At 36.1% G+C, this 22455-nt stretch overlaps 1 protein-coding gene across 1 annotated transcript in view; it reads right to left on the reverse strand.

Moving 5' to 3' along the window:
- LOC132786565 (dopamine D2-like receptor) overlaps positions 1-22455 on the reverse strand; it is a 53052-nt gene that overhangs the window by 18089 nt on the left and 12508 nt on the right. Inside the window, exon 2 of the mRNA XM_060793121.1 lies at positions 18236-19040. Within this exon, the coding sequence (XP_060649104.1) occupies positions 18236-18704 (469 nt within the window). The 5' untranslated portion in view covers positions 18705-19040. The remainder of the gene's footprint in view (positions 1-18235; positions 19041-22455) is intronic.

Genomic DNA, 22455 nt, shown 5'->3' on the forward strand with positions numbered 1-22455 from the left:
TTGCATCCAAATCGATACATATTAAATTGCAATTTATTTTCCACAATGCCTAGCAATGAAGCTACACTTTCAAAGGCAGGAGTTGATTAAATGAAGGGTGAATGAATTTAAATATGTGCTGGAACTGGTTTCAAGAACAATTTATTTTTCGGTCATTTTAACACATTATAAAATTTATAAGCCTTTCAAACTCAAAATGAAGTAAAAAGATTACATTTTGACACAGTGATAAGAATTCACAAGCCTTTATAATCAACAAACCTTTTCAACAAGCTTTCTTAATAATAAATTATTGCATTAAAATATGAATTTACTTTGAAAACCACTTTAGCAACTAAGTTTCGAGTTTGCTCGACTGTGAAGTAATATACCTGAAAAATACTAAGATGTACCGATTTCAATTATATTCGAAATCGTCTGTGATAAACTAATACCTATTATTTTGAATGACTTTAAGGAATGTGTAAGGAAGCGAGACTTTATATTCATTCCATTTTGGACAGCATATCTTGATTGCCATCTCCAAGTGGATCTCATGACATGTTGACATCAAACGACGTATTGACATTTTTCCCATATCTCTGACAGAGCTAGTTGAAGGTAAAATAAAAGTGTCAGCGACACAATGAGCACCAAAAGCCAATAATAAAAATAACAATAACAGTGCAAAGGCATCGCGCATCTCAGTGAGGCACATCCTTGGAGGCTCATACGGAAGCCAAAGTCATTTGCATTATTGTTAGGCTCTATCCCGTTGTGTATGTGTGTGTGGGTGTGCACACCTGTACCATATGCAGAGCTTAGCGAAAGTCAAGAACTTAAAAAGAAACGAAAATAAAATCGAAAGTCAAATGGCAAAATGGCAAAAGAAAAGAAATAAAAGGAGGACAGGACATCTTCGACTATGTCGCTGCCACCCAAAAGTCAAATTGCGTAAAATTTTGCATGAAAATGGAAAAATAGAAAAGAAGCGAATGGAACGAAACGAAAAGAAAAGCAAATGAGTTCAAAGTCAAACGATAGCGAAAGCGAAAGCATTGCGTCCCCGTCTTTCAGACTATCATCTAGTCGCCCACATTTCCCTGCAGGCAGCCTCGTTTCTAATAGCTTTCGATTTCCGCTTGGCTGTGGGTTGCCAGTCCCCATGCCCCACCCTTCCCCGCTCACCCGTGCCCCATCAACGCCATTGAACTGATGGCAACCATCGCCAGCAAAAGTCCATTAAATAGTTTACTTTATGCAAGCAGGCACATTGCGCCCTACAGTTATTTATTTGATTTGCCGACCATTTGCTGCGGATGATGATGACTATAATGATGATGATGATGATGTTGGTCGAGGAGGTGGAGGTGGTGATGTGGATCTGGATGACGACGATGATGATGAACCCATCAAAAGGATAAAGCAAGTTAAAGGCCATATCCACAACAATGGCCGAAAAACAAGCAAAGACTGAAGAAAATCGTAGCACTGCTCGACCAAATTTCTATACTCATTACCTTCACTAACCACAGAGGTCGTTCTGACTTGATGCTTACTGACTAGCCGAAATATAAGCGGGACTAAAGAGAGTCCTTAAAAATGTGCAACAAAACAGTAGAGAAATGGGAAACGGAAGTCAGTCACTTCTCCCTAATGTCGTATAAATCTTAACTATATACATAACTCAACTCAACTATTTTATTGCATTGAAAACTATAGAGCTATCCTTTACAGGGTATTTTTATCAGAAGTTACCTTGATTGCAGCTATCTTCACACCAAAGAAAAACTAACTTGTGTTTGCTTCGTGTGAATCTATTTGCCTTTTTATTCTTGCTTTTGTGGTTGTTGTTGTTGTTGATGTTGATGTTGATGTTTTTGCTGTGGTTGTTCAAGGGTTGTCCTAGTTGATGCACGTAGAGACCGCATGTTCCGCTTTGACTTTGAGTTCATGTCCTCGTCCTGTCGCGTCCTGTCAGTTGTGCGGAAGTGTCTATCATATGCATGTTAATAGCTTCCCTCAACGCTGAGACTTCTCACAACTTTCAATATGTGTACTTGTCGCCATATTATCTGAGTATCTGTGTTTTTATGTGTGTTGCTCAAGAGTTTTCAATGAATAGTAACTTAAAGTGCTAAGCATCAAATCATCACTTTAAGTTTATAGATTTTTAGCACATACTAAAATGTGGATGGGGGAGGAAAACTCACTTGAAACGATGGCAACACAAACTACATGACAATTATTTAACTTGATTTCATTTTGGTTCGAGGACTTTCAACTTATTGCCCTTATGAATATGTGTGTTCAATATTTGTGGAATATCAAGTGCATACTCAATATTCATTTTCTTTATGTTTATTAATTGGCAGAGACACAATGGATATATGTATATTTCTTCTCTTCCAACAATTTTTTTTAGCTGCAGATTTCTGAGCGACTTACTTGAATTTATTATTTTATACCCGCTACCCAAATGGTAGAAGGCTATTATAACTTTGTGCATCCATGAAATGTATGTAATAGGGAGAATGATGCAGCTCCGACCCTATAAAATATGATATAATATATATATATTCATGCCATATCCGTCTGTCTGTCTCCTCGTTCGTATGAATACCTAGAATTCAGAGACACTACGACGCAAATTAATAAGCCTTTTACCATTTCTTTAATTTGGCTAATTAAAATAAGAGAGAATTGGGATGACTTCAACACCGTATTTTTGTTCCTAGTCATATAGTGAAAACATGGGAGGTCAAAAATATATTAAATTATAACAATATTCTTAGCAATTCAATTCAATTGCCTTAAACTATGATTATAGATCTCACTTTAAAAATAAATAACAAATTTTGCTGATACAAATGAAAACCAAATATTTCGAGCTTTAGTTCTTCAGACATCAAACCATATTTTAAAAATACGAAGAATACAATCGAATTATAATTCGCTTCTCTGTTGAGCTAACATATAAATATTATACAAAAACAAGTGTTGTTAGCACTTTTTATTTACATGATTGTAATTGACGTCCTCTCTCTTTAGCTATGTCATAACTATGTCTTATCAACCTCTGGCCAACTTCTGCGCTCGTCGCATTTCATTCCAATGTACCTTTTTATATTTACACGCGGCCGCAGAATTTTTATATTTCCATTTCTGTTTTTGTTGGATTGTTAACGCTTCGCTTGTTCCGTGGTCCTAGGCTTGGACTGAACTGTCCAGTATTGTGTGGCTTCCGTGTTCCCGATTACTCTTACCCTTAATCTCTTTCGCCCTTGCCTCAGATGAATACAGCTTAATACTGGCTCATTTTGGTCACAACTCTTAATGTCACAACGCGCTGCAGCGATTGGAAATCCTCTTACAATATATGGCCCTTTTAAAGTGCGAATTTATTCATATATTCATTTTCATTTATTCCCATTTACTTCGGTGTCTTCAGACTTGGCCAAAGCCATTAACCAATAAATGGCCAACAAAATGCTTCAACTCTGTATTAACGATTTATTTATACTTGCTTGTTTATCTATTATAAATACTCGTCTTCTGCCGCACATATTTTTGTGTATTTGCGCGTGTTGTTTTTCCTAAAAACAAAGTTTTCAAATGGATTACAAAGCACTTTGTAATACCTTTTAGTTTAGTTGGCTCAATTGCCTTTGGCTGCATTCTCCAAGTTATTGCAACTTTGTTTAAATATCGCTCCACGTTTCCCGTGTCTGCCATGCAACTTATTGATGAGCATTCAGCATTTCAGTAGCAGTTGTTTTACTTGCAAACTTTTGCAAAAAGTTTCATCAAGAAAATTACGAAAAATTTTCCCGACGTTGCCTCTTTTAGGCACACTCAACTATCAAAGACAATTTGAATGAAAGAACTTTGACTGCAAAAGAGACCGACGATTAATTGTTGTAGTAGATGTATAGATAAATGCTAGGAATTATAATGTAAATATAGAACCTACAAGCGAATCGAATTGCTTGCTAAAAGCAAGGAAACATTAACTTGGATAACATATTTTAAGTGGCTGAAATGAGTTTGAAATTTGTTTTAAACGATTCAAATTGGGTTGCTATTTTTGCTATTCTATCCGAAGACCATTTGCATGCCTGATGAAGTTTAAGCGAAGTTTGTCGCAGTTTTGTCGTCAGGCAGCACAAGCACAAGACTTTAAGCAATTTTTTTGGGCATACTTTCATATTTCTTCATTATTCCAACAATGCGGCACAAAACTAAATTCTTTTTGTTGGGAATCATAAAATGTCTACGACGCATCGTTTGTCCTTAAAAACCCCTTGTTACGAGATGAGATGGGTGACGTAGCCAGCCTTCTCATGTAATAAAATAAAATTACCTAAACTTTGACGTTTGCTCGACCAGCCAGAAAACATATTTGAACAATGGAGATACGGAAACGTATCTGTTCATATTATGTATATGATTTATCTGTATTGCATCTTTAAATTGAATTACCTATAATCATACTCATGTTTTTTTTTAATTTTTCATATTACAAATTTGTAAATTTTAAATTAACCAAAAACAGCGAAAAATAAGTAAGGATAAATAATGTATCTAATTAATAATGTATTCTAACTTGACTTTGGTCTCCTTTAATTATAATGAACCAAATAAATAATAATAATTATAATGTTGCAAATAAAATTAAAATAAATAAATATACAATAAATAAAAAATTTTGAATGTTTAATCTTGCTGTATGCTTCTGAAGTAGTTTGACCTTTTCAAGCATGAGCTCATTTTGGTGAAAATGTTGAAAAACACCACAGTACCACAAAGTCATACATTTCACACTTATTTTGTATTTTAATTTGATCTTGTTATGCCTCGGACAGTGTTTATTCTATGCTAATGGCTTGGCAAGAAAGAAGCATGCTTTTTGCACCAGAGGCCACTGGACACCCGCAATGAAATTTTAATAATATATTTGGCAACTGACTCAAGGCCTTTAAAAGCTTTCCAGTCGGTTGAAGTTGCAACTTCAAGAATAACAACATTGAGCAGCATCTAAAATGCAGTTTCTTTTAATAAAACTTTTGCGACATTCATATGAATAATAATGATGAGGAAATGCAAAATAAACAGAAAATTTGCTAGTGCGAAATGATCGTATTTCTAATATTATATATTTTACGATTTCTTTTACCGAATTAAAGATTTTTAATCAAATTTGTTAAAGAATAAATGTATATTGCAAAAAATCTTTGCATGTAATGCGATCAAGTGGGTAAGTTATTTTACAGCGTATGAAAGGTTTCATTTCATATTTTGTACATATATACAAAATTGCACATCTAACTTCACTTTTTTTATATATATATTATATATGATTCAATAACTAATCAGAGCTAAGACGCGGTACACAGCAAGAATGTAATACTGCAATTAAAGATACTATACCAACCCAAAAAGAAAACATTTACTCACATATTTTATAAATTAAAGATACGTAGTAAGGAAAGCGTAAGACGCTCAGAGTAGAATAAATGTAAACAGGGACGCAAATTTGATAAATTTAAAGACGAGCTCAGCCGAATAAAAACCACATGCAAAAGATATCCAATTGGTGGTTTGATATCATATGATATTTTATAACAATTCTTATTATAATAGTTGAAGTGATTGTCTAACAATAGTTACAACGATTCAACAATTCGATTTTGTTTCTAACATTAGACATAATCATTGTGACTCTGCTTAAAAGAGCTTTGCGATGTTAACATAATGCCTCAGTCTGTCTCCAGGGCCCGTTAAAAATAGACAGCTTTGAATTTAACGACGACATTAAACGAAGGTCGCCGAAACTTTGTCTATCTGCTGGCAAAAATGTACATATTTAAATTTATGCATAATTCAAATGAGCTTGTCATTGCGACTAATAGGTTGATTACTTTCAACGTTTTGAGTTGTTCTTGACGCAATTTATCGTATTATAAATTCAAAGCCAATACGCTAAAAATACATAAATTGCACCTAAGCATGCGCCGTCGCTGGGAGTTTAAACATGTGGCTTTGCGTTTGGGGCTATTTTTATATTAATGCCAATAAATCGGCATTGCTTCAATTGTTGTTCCAAATTTATACATTGACTAGGTTTTGGTGGAAGTTCAATGTACTTATTTTTTTTTAGAGAAGTCTAAACTATATACACATATTAGTAGATAAGTTAAACTTGGGTGAATTGTTAACTATTCGAGCTTAACTGGATTAGAATAGTATAAGCGGTCTTATATGTATATGTAAACGATAAGTCAAAATATTAATTATAGTTGGATCAACTTAAGGAATTTATCCTATTATGTTTGATTTGCAGTGCTTATATCTCCATGTATCTAAGAAGCTACATATTCTATGGACTAATTTAGATGTATTTTGGGAATTATACAAGTATTACATTCTGAAGTCTATTAACAATCAAAATTTTATTATCGTCATTAAATTTATTCCATAACTTTTTTTGAAAATTTAACACAAAAACATTAAAGCTGTGTTTTAACAAGTGTCGTTAAAATAAAATTTGTGTGCTCGACAACAATCTCTAAGATATTCTATCTGAGAGACGGACATGTCTATATGATATTTTCTGTTGGATTTATTAATAATATTTATATATATGAAGTCTGTCTTGTGTTAGCTTTGCAAACAATTTTTATGACGGTTCCCTACTCAACACTTGGTGTATAGCTTAGAGAATTGTCTAAAAACATTTTCCTTACTTATTAAACACGTGTCAATGAAAGAACGACATGCCAAGTTAAGCAAGCACATCAAAATAAAAATTAAATTATTTGCCCACACAGCTTGCGAAATCTGACGCTAGAACAAGTTTACCCTAGCACTCACATAACCTCACAAAATTGCACACCTAACCTCACTTTTCATACAGCATTTACATTCACGTATGTTGGTTTATTTTTTTTTGGTTTTACTTCTACTTTACCTCTGCTCCGAAAATTGTGCAAAACAAACAATGAGTAATGACAAGGACTGCCACACTGCGATGGCTGGCAATACACCCCTTTGAGTCAATTCAATTAAATGAACATTGCATTTGTTCATGCTACATTTCACCAAGCTTACAGTTCTCACGTGACAAATCTGGAATAAAAATTCCAACTAGTACGCTGTTACAATGCACGTCAATTTTCATAGCCTGCAATGCATATTTAAATATGCTCTTACATATATAAAATGCATTCAAATTAAATATGAACAATGCAAATATACATATATGTATATGCTTCCTTAAAATGTTATTGATAAAAGCTTAACCGTCAAAGAAATATTTGCTTTGAGTTGAAATACAATATCAGCTTATATTTCAACGCTGAATGTTTAGTTCTATGGTATTGTTTTCAAATCGCTCAAGGACCATTCCTAACCAATAAATAATAATAATTATTGGGTATAAATTTTAAATTGACACATTTATGCATATCAATCTACTTATAAACTCATAGCTTTAAATAATGTGTAAATATGTACTTATGTATTTTATTTACGTTTCGACACTCTGATTATAATTAATACGCAAATTATACACATATGCTTTATTAAATTTGAATTCGAATTAAAAGTTATATCGATTTATTTCAATGAAATTATTCAATTGTTTTTGTAGTGCATATTTATTTTAGTCAGCTAAAACACTTGTCTGAAAAAAGTCTACAAAAATCAATACCCTCATGGAAAAGAGTAAATACCCTTGTAAAGTTTTCACTAAACAACTAAATATTATATTAGGAAGACATAGCAATATATATTACTTTTCCCAGCAAAAACACTAGAACAACTTACTATACCCCAACCAAATCTTATCTGATTTCATTAAAGTTACAAGCTGACACACATCTTTACATAAGCGTACTGTTCTCTATAACTAAAAGGCCAATCAGCATGTTAGTTGTGAATTCGAAATGAAATGAAAGTCGTGATTAATAAATGATTTGCAATTGACTGATTGCGTCTATGAACACTAATAAATATTAACTATTGATCTCATTGACTAATAAACTATTAAATAGCTGTTAAGCTTTTTAATAGTTAATTCACATCCTAGATTTAGGCAGCAACAAACAAATGAATTCATATTCATCATATTCATGACAATCGTAGCGTTGCTTAAGCTGCAAAAAAGCTTCAACCATTAGCTAGCCGCTTAAGTCACAGATAGGATTCTGGGCAACGGCATTGGAATACATAACGTGTATGTGCATGGGTTTCGTTTGGCTTAAAGTAATGCCGCGATGGTCACTTCATTTATCAGACTTTGACAATGACAGGACGAAACGGCAAAGGACACAACAGCCTCGCCGAATCTAGTTTCACTCTTTGAGTTGATTAACGACTTAGCGCCCCAAAATAAAAGAGGAGAACGGGCCTCAGTTAGCATAGTAATATCACTACCAACAGCCACAGCAACAACATGGAACAGAACAGCAACAATTTGGGTTAAAAGAACAGCGGCCAAACATTGCGGCATTGTCAAGTCATATTTCACTTTGAGAAACGCCCAGAATAGGACGGCAGAACAATTTCAAATGAATGTGTCTGCTTAACTTGAATACACTCTGCTAACGTATTTGAATATGCATGTGTACAAATAAAATTTGTTTTGTATAGTAGTGAAACAGATCAAATAGCAGAGAATTTGTAATATGTTAGCTACCGTCTGGACTCTCAACGACTAAGAGGTATTCAAGCAAACATCATATTTTCAGCCTGTGCTTGACAACTGGCAACTTGAGACACTGGCTACTGGAGAGACGAGCCAAACAACAACACACACAAAACCACGTGCCTAGAGGTAAATACACACGGCGTATGCGTAATATTGATAGGAGATCCAGCGAACGTCTTTAATGTGGCACGTGAGAGTCGCTTATGTACGCCTGTCATAAATAATTATGGACACCTTAGCAATCTGGCAAAAATACGAAATAATATTCTAGCTAGCATAAGATGCAAATCACGTTTGCCAAGCGGTTTACGGATTTTTCGAGAGGATTTTCGGAAGACTGCACATAAATATGTGAGGACTACGCATTTAAGGAATGCCCTCAGCAGGAAAGTACAGAAAACGTGCTTAAATTGAAATTATCGACATCATGACATCACAATTAGTAGCGGTAAATTGTCGAAGCAGATAATGACGCTATCTGTACGCCTTCAGCGCTGCCCGTGACAACCTTCACCTCAACCAATCCAGATATCGTTTATTGTGGCATAATTTGGTATCTTCTGTTGCTGAAATGAGTTGTTGTTTCTGTTATCGTGTCACCCAAGGCAAACAGCATTTTCTTTGGTGAGCATCACATTTAATGTAAGTATATAAAATAATACAATATTTGTTTGTAGTGCAATGCATCTAATATAATAAATAATGGATTAATTGAGAGCATTGAAACATATATTATATATTGTTGAACCTAGGCGATGTACCTCTGTTACACTCTGACTGTTCGTATTACCACCAAGAGTACACGGAAAGTAGAAACATGCTAAAATCAAGAATAAAATCTTGAATCACGATTGTTTGATGTCATAATTTAACCAAGAAGGTTTATTCTTAAATCAACATCGGAAATCAACAAAATATCTAGATTGGCCAATCTTGAATGTCAAGATCATAATCTTGTTTCAAGAATGGTAAAATCTTTAACTTGAACCAAAAAGGTAAAATCTAAAGTCATGATCAAACAATCCTAAATTTAGATTTCTTATAAAAATCAAAAACAAATAGATTGTGTGATTTTTTGTTTACATATCTATTTACCCATTTATGTCAATAATACATACTGTTGCCTATTTTTTTGAACAATAATAAGTTAGAATTATTTTTATATACCAGCCGACTAGGGTTTAAACCCAGGACCAAAGACAATGATTTGCGGCATTTGTACTTACTGAGCTATCAACAACAACACCAAAGTCTTGGTTCTAATTTCAAAGGAAGGAAATTCCAACATTTTAAGAAACAAGAGCAACATTTTTTTTTTTAAGATCGAGAATTTTAAGTACCAGATTTGCAATCTTCTTTTAAATCTACAATAAAACATTCTTGATTCAAGATTTTAATCTTAAAATAAGATGCTTTTAATCTTAAATGCAAATTCAGCATACAATTTTTTCAACCTAAAAATCTTATTTCAATGTTGTTTTTTTTAAGATCCATATATTTCAATCAAGATTTTTTTCTCTCTGTGTAGTTTTCACCATTTTCGCTTCACAGTTGTCCAAGTTGTCTCTTGAAAGTTGTCCAACAGCAACTGCAGGGACAAATACTTACAGAAAATATAAAAGGAATAGCGCACATTTCTGGGGCATATATACAAAAGCCAAAGCCAAGCTGGAAAGAACACCCGCCATGGCTTCAAGCAATATTTTCGCACTCTTTGCAATAGCAGCGAGGTGCAAGACACATAATTTACGTGCCACATGCCACTTACTTAGTAAGAAATGAACTTGCGGCTATTTAAGTCCGACAATTCCACGAGATGTGGGCGAGCCGTCAACGACAATGACTTTGTCCCTGGCCAACTTAAATATTAAATTCGACAATGTGACAAGCGAGCGACGGGCTATAAAAAATGCATCTATTAATCCATTAGCATTACTGTGCACCAGAAAATTAAACAGAAACAGAAACAGAAGAAACGTACAGTCTCTAAAAATTGCCCACACGTCATTTGTAAAACAATCGATATTTCAATAATTACCAAGTCCTTTTAATGTGGGCGCCCACAATTGGTTGCCATATTCACCTCACCCACACAATAGTCCACGTGCTCAGATGCAATCTGAAAAGTGCATTTGTATCGACTGCCTTTGAATGAATCGGATTAAGCATTGGCGTTACTATATTGCACACTTTCGTTCAAATTGAACTGAGTATTTAATAAGAAAACAGACTCTATAAAAGAGTTCGCTTCGTAATACTCTGTGGTTGGAATATGTTTCTTCAAAATTAAAGGGGTATTCAAAATCAAAGAGATTAACCGTAGTGAATAGGAATATGAATCCCCTACTAATGTACCAAATTTTAAATCCCCCATGAGCGAGGATCTAACATTATTTTCTGGTTAGCATTATGGGGGAGAAGTAGAGCACTTTAAATTTCGAATATTTAGTTTGTCAATGTATCTTATTAACGAAACTCGATACTATAGATACTCTACATTCATAAGAGTATGCAAAACTCGGGTTTCCCCAATCCCCCAGTTGATCGGCACATTCGTATGTATCTTTTCCTGCCAAGTAACCTTTAAGACAGACAGTCAGTCAGCCTTTCAGTGAACCTCAGTCATTTGCCTTGTAGTTGCCTGCCACAATTCAATTCTACATATATATACAATGTATGTAAATGTATAAGTTACTTTGGTGCTAACCTCTACCCAGGGCTCGACTCAATTGCTCTGGCATTGATTGTCAAGGTAAGCTAAACCGTGTGTCTCGGTCCTTGGTCTTGGGTCTTGGGTTTTGTGTCTCGTGCCTGTGCTTGAACCTCGCTTCAGCTGCATTCACTCACTGTCAGGTATGCTCGTCCTTACCTTCGCTTACCTGCGCTTTCCTGTCAGATGCCTTAACTGTCTTGGCTTGTGTCGTTTGGCAGTGTTTATTTTGCGCTCTGCAATGTCTGCCGGCTGTTTGTCAGTTTACTTCTTGGTGTCCCCTGCTCCAACTCTCTCTCTCTCTCTCTCTCTCTCTGTCTGTTTATCTTTTCTCTTGGGTATGACTGTATCTGCGTTTGTTCTGGCTCGCCCTGAAGGTATTTGCAAGTTAGGCAAGTTATCGAATGTACTCAAATATTATTAGACTAATGGTTTCCTATAGCATTAGCTTTTTTCGTAGAGTTACACAATTTCTGCTTTTCAAGTGCACATTCCCAAAATTTTGGAAAGCAATGCATCTATTGATATATTGTGAACACATTCATCTATGAAGCAATGCTTGTTTTTTGTTTCTTTTCACATTTAACAACAATATTTTTAATAATTAAAGACAGAACTTTAACGAAACTTTGTGTCTATTCAACTTGCAAGACAACTCTACATTGAGTGGCCTTGTCTGTCAATATCCATCTGAATCCCCATCAAAATTCGTTTCTGTTTTCACTTCAACCCCTTGATTACTTTCACACAATCAACTGACGTCGTCTGCTGTTATGGGGGCTCCTAAGTGCGGGGTGGAGAAGGCGAAAAATTTAATGCTTGCACGCGTCTGCTTCCCCCCATTCCATTTTCCGGACTTCCCGGACTTTGTCTTCTATCTTATGCCCCTTGCTTGGGATTGAGAGCCAACCTCGGTGGACTTTCAAGTTGATTTACAACTACATTTGTAAGTCGACACAAAACACTTAACAGCTAAAAAGGACTTTGCATTAGCAATGAGCAGCAGCGCAGTGCTAACGGTAACATATGCAAAATTGCGTCGCCTTTAAGACAAAAACTACAGCGGCAAATGCGCCGGAAACGAGTAAATTGGGAACTGCGAGCAAATCCAAAGAAAACGTCGCGGCCCAGCGAAGCGACTTTTCACACATAACTGCACGCGCTGGCAACAACATGTGGGATGAATGAGGCAAGGACGCAAGGACACGCTGTGAAGACTGAAGCTACGCTTTCTGGCATCTTGATTGATATGCGAATACCGGGTAGCTGTTGTTGTGCTCTGACCACATGTAAAAAATTGCCACAATGATTTTCAAAAAGGGTTCCCAGCCGGCCACGCCCTTAATCTAAACACAATTGCGCTTTAAAGCCAACAAGAAGAAGAAGAACAACAACAGCGACAGCAAGAAAATACACATCACATAAGGGCGAAGTTCATTATGTGTCGTGAGCTTTCTGTTGTCTACTTTTTGGGGCCTGGCCAAAAATTAATTGGCGTCCCGTTAGCCGACAGCTGCCGTTTGGTTGCCCCTCCATTTGCTACGCTCACGCAGACATGTCAATTTCCACAGCATAAGGTTAGAAGCCTTCAGTGGCCCGTCGCCTCTGTCTCCCATCGCTCGACACCCAGGTGGTAGCTTAAAGATTTATGATAATGTCAGGCGGATGCTAAGCAAAGGCAAAACTTTATCAAACTTTGGTATTAGATTTCGTTCGCTTATCTATGAAACGAATGAATCCGACTAACAGGCGCAGAGCACCGGCAAGCGATGGAAATCGAGGGTGTTCCACAAATCAATATCAATTGTATTTCAGCAAGAAGTTTTCCGATGCGTCTTTGATGAGGTATTTTCAAGATACTAACATGAATAAAAAAGAAAAAGAAATTATTTTTCATTTTGAACACAATGACTTATGTTTCGTTGCAAGTGCAATTGCATTGTCTTTGTACAGTCGACAACTTAATTTCACTTTGCTCCAATACACCGATCAAAGATATCCACTTTTTAAGAGGCGAAACCGATTTGAGAACGCACCTTGAAGTGCTTGGCAATTTGAAATTTGCTTATGCTTAAAGCAGCTCCCCAGTGAATCCTGCCCACACCATGCCATAGACTGCCGGTGACTGGCTGTGTGCGTGTCGCAGCTTAAGAGCTTAAAATGCTTTTTGACAACAACAATAACAGCAGCAAATGATAAATTTGCTTTAGTCTACGCTCTATTGTTGTTGTTGCTGTTCCTGTTGTGACTGGTCCTATTTCAGTCTAAGTACCAAGAACAGTTATACACTTCCCCTCTCACTTCACATCTCGCATTCTCCCCGATGTGGCGTCGATCTAGTCTTTGCTTCCTTCTTCGTCCGTCCTCCTTCGCTTTTACCACAATGTCAGCTGTAAAATTTTCATTGCCTACTTTTCAACGCCGGCAGCAAAAATCAAAACGACGCCAATTTGCGCTCAATTAATTATGCTGTTTATTATTATTTTCTTTTTTTATATTCTGTCCTTTTTATTATGAGTATTTGTGGGAGTTCTTTTCATTTTGCGGACGCTTTTGTGTTTATCATCTGTCACTTTTGCATTTATTTATTAAGCTGTGCGGGCATTTTTCACATTTTCACACATATTTGCTTCGACATGGAAATTATTTGCATGTAATTCAATTTGTTGTTAGTGGGCGTGGCGCAATCTTTACGCAGCACATTAATTGCATTTACCGTTATTAATTAACAGAACGCTTTCTGCAAATTTAAAAAACGAAATAAATAACGTGTTAATTATGCGATTATTATTTACGCGTTTTAAAGCCAAACACCACAGCTTTGTTTCTAGTGGTGCATGTGTTTAAGTATCTCAATTTAATGTTGGTCGCACACGGATCCCTACAAAGGTTGACTAACTGTTATGTTATTATTGTGATGCTGAGTAAATGGCCTTCGTCTTTTAAGTAAACTATTATTATTCATATATTTTCAATCGAGTAAAGCCGCTATCCGTTTTATATAAAAGCAAAACAGTGTAGTATTATCGTTAAGAAATACCAGATTAGTATTTAGAAAAATACTGAAATATAACAAAAGTTATATTTGTATAACCATATGCTTCCATTACTTAGTATCTTATTATTTTTATTTGAGCGGCCAGTCCACCATGCAGATGGAGCATTTGTGACCACGTAAAGTTTGTAAATTCTGAGTCAGCATCAATAGCTGAGAAATTGTTATCTGTCTGTGTTGGAATCAGAGGTGTCATTTTTTTCTAAGCAAAATAAGCTTGATCAGCGAAAATAAAAAGCTAAAAAAAGCGGAGAAAAAAGTTAGGAAAAAGATTATTTTATGTTTGTTTTATGATAAAATATATATGTAAATTCGTTAATTTTGCGAACGAATATGTTAATTTTTGCAATTATCAGATAAGAAAACAAAACAGAAAAAAAAATTCCAAAACCATTCGTAGCTTGTAGACTTCCTTCGGCATCGTCAATTTGTTTTAGCTCAAGCGTATTTCACAATGCTAGTTATGCAAGTCGCTCCAATTTAGGTGTCGATAGAAATATATTTTTAACATTTCAGCTGTTTATTCAATTCAATTTAAACATCACTAAAATTTTGAGAAAAGTAAACTAAAGAAAAAGCTTGGTCAAAAAGCCAGAATTCCCGCTGCCCGCTGTTTTCATATTTTTCCGCAATCACACTTCAAAAAAATCCAAATCTGACGGGAAAAAAGCGGAAATGACAACACTGGTTGGAATACCCCTATTCCCATATATACTTTTAAAGGCGTTAATGAAAACGTAGCCTTAGGTCACACTGACCGATACTCTTCCCTTTTATTGTGAGATCGTCGTTGAGATATGTAAGTTGTGGTACTGGTGTTGCGGTATAATAAAAGGAAACATAAAATATAAATACTTCTGTGTGAAGTGAGGTGTAGCTGTTTATACGGACGGATAGACATACAGACTGTTATTTTAATTGAATTATAGTCCCAATAATTACTATAATTCAATTAAAATAACAGTCTGTATGTCTATCCGTCCGTATAAACAGCTACACCTCACTATAAAAAAAAAAAGAAAATAATTTATTTTAGATTTTTGAAATCTTGTTCCAATAGGACTCATCTTCGGTGTTTTTATTTTAATATTTATTTTAGTTTTTATTAAAAAAAAAATTCTACATGACAGCACGTTCTTCTTTTATGCGAAGCTTCAGTGCAGTTCTTTCGTTTGTCTAAAAATAATCTGAGTTTTTTTGGACTTTAATATTCTTTTCTAGTTGCTACTTACAGATGTCAGGGATTAAACAGAATGCTGTTTAAACTAAAAATACAGTCCATATTTTGAATATAAACCCTTAGTACTTTGTCACTTGACTTGGAAAGTGCAGTCGACAATATTCTTTGTGAGTATGCACAGAACATCTGCTGTGTGGTTAAGCGACTAGATTTACATTTAAATCTTACGTCTGTCATTTGGGTTTGCCAAAAACCAAAACATTTTCATAGTCAGGGTTAAATGTACATTAAATATTTTATAAAAATAGATGAATCGATAAACCCAAGTAAATATAAATATTTAAATATTAAATTTTTATACCCGCTACCCATAGGGTAAAAGGGTATTAAAACTTTGTGCCGGCAGGAAATTTATGTAACAGGTAGAAGAACTCATCTCCGACCCTATAATGTATATATATTCTTGATCAGCGTCAACAGTCGAGACAATATAGCCATGTTGTTTTGTCCGTCCGTCTGTATGAACACCTAGATCTCAGAGATAGAGATATTATTGTTTTCAACAGCACTTATAATGTTTGCACGCAGATCAAGTTCGCTTCAAATTTTTGCAAAGCCACTTCGGCTAATTGACAAAACTCGAATAACAAGCGTAATTTTAAGGCTAGAGTTGCGAGTTTTGGCAACGACAATATAACTATATTATCTATGATTGTGTATCGCAAATTACGCTTATTCAATGGGGTTCTAGCTGTTTTTTTTTGACTGACAGTCTGGTATATTTTGCACTCTATGGTATATTTCGAATGTAAAACTTTATAAATATAACAAATATGAGCTATGAGGTATATGAATATACCAATTTTAGTATACTTGCTGTATATTAATTGGTATATTTTAAGAATAAAGCCACACTGTTTTGCTTTTATGGGTAGCGATTTGTTTTGCAAAGTGAGTAGCAGGTATCTCACAGACTTGGCTGTAGCTTTCATACTTGTTTTTTTTTTTATGTAGCTTAATTCACTAGAATCATTGCGATAAGTTACGAGGTAGATATGGTACAGGATATTACCCCGACTACGGCTGTGACCTTTTTCGGCAGTACATTGCTGGCTTTTTCAACACCGCACCGTCAAGGACCATGAGCCATTCGTTTTCGCAGCATCCACGCCCACTTCGCGTTCAGAACATTTGACTGCATTGCTCACTTTGCAAGTGCACTTTTCCAAGAGGTGTGAGTGAGAAATATGTGTGTGTGTATGTGTGTATAAGTATGCATGTGTGGGTAATGGCTCCCTTAGCGCTGAAACAAAACTGTCAACATCCGGCAACAGTAGGAGGCCTGCTGCAAAAGCTGTTACTGGCTCAGCCTGTCTCTGCTGTTTTTGTTGTTACTTCTTCAGCTGTTCCCAATTCCCAACCCCCTTCCCACTCCTCACCCACTTGACTCGTCGTCTACCCGGTGCTCATCCTGGGCGGTAGCTTCAAAGCGTTTCGCGCTTTTTACAACCGTCTAATGCAATTTTTATGCTGCAGTGAAGCCAAAAACGTTTTCGCTTCCAGAACGTCTTTCCATTGTTTCAGTGCGACGCGTTTATTAAATTGTTTGCATCATTCTCTCCCACTCACTTCGCTTTGGGTTTTTCTCGCTTTCTCTTTATTTTATTGCCCCTCTCGTTTTGGTGTTTGTCAGATTCTTTTATTCACTTTATTCTGGTTTTTGTTTAGTTGCTTTGAACGAAATATCTGGCGCATAATGCAATCGCCGAGGCGTGCTCCGACTTCGCATTGTGCTAGCAATCTCATTGACAGGCAGCTTCATTATATCCATCGTCCTGGGGTGCGTGTCAGCGACAGCCCAAGGACGAGTAAACGATGTTTTGTGCTACCGAGCACGCTGATTGCAACCTGACAGCGCATTTAATGTGCATTGTTATACTCCAACAACCGATAATGCGCTACTTGGCCTTTACAAGGACCCAGGTAAAGGCTATTAAATAAATGCTATTAATAATACATATAACTTGATGTTTTGATATTTCTCTCGACCATTAGTATTGCTTCTGTCATTAACTTTTTAATTAGTAAAACTAATAACTCAAAACTTGGATTAACACTTAATCACCACTCTAAATTAAAATTCCTATTATTTAGCTTTATTTGCGAATTTAATACATATAAGCATTAGCATCAAGCTTAACTATAGAATTAGCATTAGCATTAGCATTATTATACACTGCTCCATTTACGAATTTAATGCATATAAGTATTAGCATGAGAGTTAACTGGCCATAGCATTAGCATTAGCATCGATCAATGTATTAGCTCGATTTCCTAATCTAATGCATATAAGCATTAGCATTAAGGTAAGTCATTTACATAACATCAGCATTTGCATTATATTTAATATATGTTAAATTTATTTAATATTTTATATATTATATATATATTATTGCAATTATTTATATCCATAAATAAACAGTGTATTTAAAATTGTAATCTTAGAATTTGGCGAAATTTAATCATCCACTCATTTGTGAAAAAAACAGACTTTTATTCTGCTTGACAAACATCAATAAAAAATCGTATTATCAAACTTACCTTTCACCAGCGTGAGGATGCCCAGAGGCATGACAAGCACAGCCACCATTAGATCCGTAATGGCAAGCGACATTAGGAAATAGTTCGTCACGTTCTGCAGGCGACGCTCCCATGCGATGGCCAGACACACTAAAATATTACCAGCGGCTGTACCAAAGACCAAAACAAGTGCCAGCAGTGCCCAATAATTGTTGGCATCAAATGGTGGCTCCGCCGGCAGAGTTGTTGGTGTCATTATTGGCGTTGTGGACACATTGCTGAGATTCCAATTAGCCAGCTGGTGCTGGCTGTAATTGTCTGGATTGGGCAGCTGCCAAAGCAAAAAGTTCTGCAGCTCCTCCACGCTAAAGTCGAGGCTTTTCCAACCCCCATCTTCATCCTCTCCGCTACCAACGGTGCCACCATCTTCAGTGCCACTGCCTCCTCCGCTGTCGTTATAGTTGAACGTTGCATACACATCTTCTTCCATATTCGCAGAATGTCTGCCTGTCTTGTTTTTCTTCCTTTGTATATTTCAATATATTGCTCTGTTGAAACTTCCAGCAAGATATTAGTGTCGTTGTTGCACTCTTAACAGCCGTCCTTGCCCCATGTATAGAGGCTAAAAGTTTCTCGTGCCAATTGAAATGGCGAAATGCAGCGGAAAGCCTAGCACGGTAATGGGAACTGCTCGAAAAACGTCGAAGCAGCCACTTTCGTCGCGTTTCTAATCGTCAATACCTTCCAGCTGGGACATAACGTTGACTACAACCTGCCGGATATTGGTGGCAAACATTTTATGGCACAAAATTGCCGGAAATTTCTGCTGCAAAGAAGAACGAGAACTTGATTGAGGCCAAGAAATGCAATTAGAAAAATAAATCACGCACATCAACTAAAACCTTAAAACCTATTTTATATTCAATTCTCATATTAAATTCAATATTTTGTAAACATTGGTATTAAATAATACAGTAAGTATATAACGCGCATAAATGTTAAAGATTATACAAACATCTCGACGCTTAAATTTGAGTATATTGTAATAGGCTTAAAGAACACTGCAGATCAGCTTTTGTTTAACAGGATTCGTCGCTGTTAACATGGATTTTACATTCAGTTTACTGACTTTGTTTGAATGTGACCAGCTTACGATCAGGGGAAATTCACGCAATTGCTAAGCTGCTACAGTTTTAACATAGTAATGAAGCTCAGCTTTATATTTTAAATTCACTCCACTTCCATCATGAATGAATTTAAAGTTACTTAATGCTAACAAATTTTTTTATATGTATCAATTATTATAATTTGACTGCAATAAATAATTATTAAATATTTATTATTTGTATAAATAATTATCGCTTTAAAATTCTGCAAAATAACTATTTTACAACGTCGCTATGAAGTTTGATGGCTTAAAGCGACGTATGATTGTGGATAAATAATTGAGACGTATTTCATGAGAAATCGTTGAAACCACAAAAGCCAAAACAAGGAAAGTCAAACATACACACACACACAGTCAAAGTCAGTGGCGGTGAAAGCAGTTGGAAAATATTAACCAAAACATCCAACAAAGAGGAGAAAAGCAGGAAAATGAAATTTATTTTCGCACAGACCACAAATAGTCGAGTGAAATATCTTTTCAGTATCATTTTTGAAGTTGGCTACTTTGACGCTGATTGGCCTGTGGCCAGGTCAGAAACCACTGGTGTGAACGTGTGTGAGTGTGTGTGAATAAAAGTGTATTGTCCATAAACAGAAGCCACAACAACAATGACAAAACAATTCATACGGGCAAACGGAGCAGCGCTCGAAAAGAGGACTCAACTCGACAGCGCCACCTTGTTGACTTTACGAGTGCCTCCTCTCTCTCTCTCTGTCTCGCTCTGACTCACTCTCCTCCCTCTTTAGCTTGGTCCGCCTTGGTTAGCTGTCTGCATGTTCTGTCAAATGTTCAAGTGTCAATGTTGTTGTTAATTAATTTTCCTGACTGACTGACTGACCGACTGACTTACTGACTGATGCATGCCATAGATAAAAGCCAAACGGTTCCAACTCTACCAGCTCTAACCTGATCCCTTGTCCGATTCAAATTCCGAGTCCGAGCCCAAGTCCTAGTGCGAGTCTCAGTCCGAGTGGCCGTTGTCAGTAACCATGATAAACAGTTTATTGTGGTTGTTGTTGTAGCTGTTGTACAGCAGCTGCTACTGTTTACATCTCTGTTGTTGGTGGTGTTATTGGTTGTAATGGGGCTACTGCCTCAATATAGCTCTTGCAGTTGGCTAATGACAGTCAAACGACCACTTCGAATAGTTGTCGAGTGTTTAAATTTCAAGCCACTACGCTCTTATCCGTATTGTTGTTTGTGCTTATACTCTGTATACTACTTGATGAACAGAGAGGAATATCTGCTCCATTGCTGCTAGACAGACAACGCATCGAACTAAGCAATAAATTGAATACATTCTCAATGCTGAAACCTGTTGTCCATGCGCAGGATATGCCTGATGGACGAGCTTAACTATTTCACACACACATTTGTACATATGCATATAGGTTTATATTATACTAGTTGGATACTTACTATATATAGAATATCTCTCTTTTATTTCACCTGTATATAAATGGCCTGTCAGCACACAAAACGGCCTCAAAGTCGACCCGGAGCCATAATTTTTTGTTTGTGTATGTGTGCGTGCACACGCGTCTATGTGTCGGTATATGTGTGTGCCACATCAATGACGGCCATTTGGCCATGAATTGCACAAAGCCCATACACTATATACATAAGTCCAGAGGAGTCGGACTGGCTGTATCGAATAAAAAGCAGCGCACCATTAGTCATATTAATCCCAGCAGAGTCATTAAGTCGTAAAATTGCTATAGGTTCAGCATGGAGTGGAGTGTGGGTGGCGGCAGTAGGAGTAGGCAAGGGCGAATTCAAGCAGTCGGCTTACATTTCCTTTTCCTTCTTGACTGACTGATATATCCTTCAGGTAAGCACACAGACATTCATAGATTCATTCATTCATAAATACAAACGAATACAAATGAACAGATATGTATTTGGGTCAGCAGACGGGTCATTCGATGAATGAATACCCTTGACTTTAAGATGACCACGTCGTATATTTAATTTCGATAATGTGTTAAGTGCAGTATTTGAGTGTTAGGCGACAAATGACAACACATAACTGAATGATGTCAATCGAGTTCGAGTCAGAGGGAATAAGAGTATTAAGTGTCAACGAAGGTCAGACACATCAGAAAAACTTATCAACGGAATTTGCTAATTCCTGTTATGTTAGCTAACGAAAGAAGTATTGCCATTCGACAGGATAGCACATTTTTTTTATAACAACAAGGATTTGGCATAGAAGCGTACACATCCATCAAAAAAATGCTAGCGAGATTTCATCCTAAGCATTCCGGTTACTTCAATATGTTTGTTCGATAAATGCAAATAGAGAACAACTTGGACAATGTTAGACTCAGGCTTAAAGTGAACATTTATTATGCTTAAATAAATTAAAAGTCATGTTTATTTAACAGCTAACAGTAAAGACTACAAACGTATCAAGTATACGCATAGTATTTGCAAGAAAGCGACTTGCTGAGTTCTCGACTACAAAACGCTGTACAAATGTTTGCGTACAAGTATTTTGAACATGTCAACGACAACAAAAGAATCAACTTGTCAAGCCCTTCCACGCCCCTTCCACCCACCGCATCACATGGCCCCACTGTGGTTGGCGTTGGCGCCTCAAACAGTCAACGGGTGTCAGTTGGCATATTTATTTGCGTCAGCAGCTTAAGGTCGTGTTTGATTTAATTTATTGTATTATTTATTTATGTTTTTCTGTACTTGTGTTTCTTGTTGTTGTTGCGATCAAAGACGTTGTCGGCTTTAACATTTTGACAGGAGACGCCAATTGAAAGTTGAATTTGATAGCTGAAGCAAATTTCTGGCGCTCTTCCTTGGCTTCCCTCTGCTAATGCAAATTAATTTCATTTCTTTTCGTGTGTATTTTGTGTAATTGAATCTCGAAATTGATTTCCTTATTGCGCATATTTCAATTATAATTAATTTATTTGCATTTTATTTCGACAGTGGACACTCTGTGCTCAGTTTGCCACAGTGAACTATGGGAATGCAAGCACCAAAAATTCGTGATGAAACCTTCATTTCAAAATGTAGCATTGTTTGCCACTTACATATTATTCGCATTTGTTCACAT

Source organism: Drosophila nasuta, chromosome 2R (assembly GCF_023558535.2).
Source record: "Drosophila nasuta strain 15112-1781.00 chromosome 2R, ASM2355853v1, whole genome shotgun sequence".
Lineage (NCBI taxonomy): Eukaryota > Metazoa > Arthropoda > Insecta > Diptera > Drosophilidae > Drosophila > Drosophila nasuta.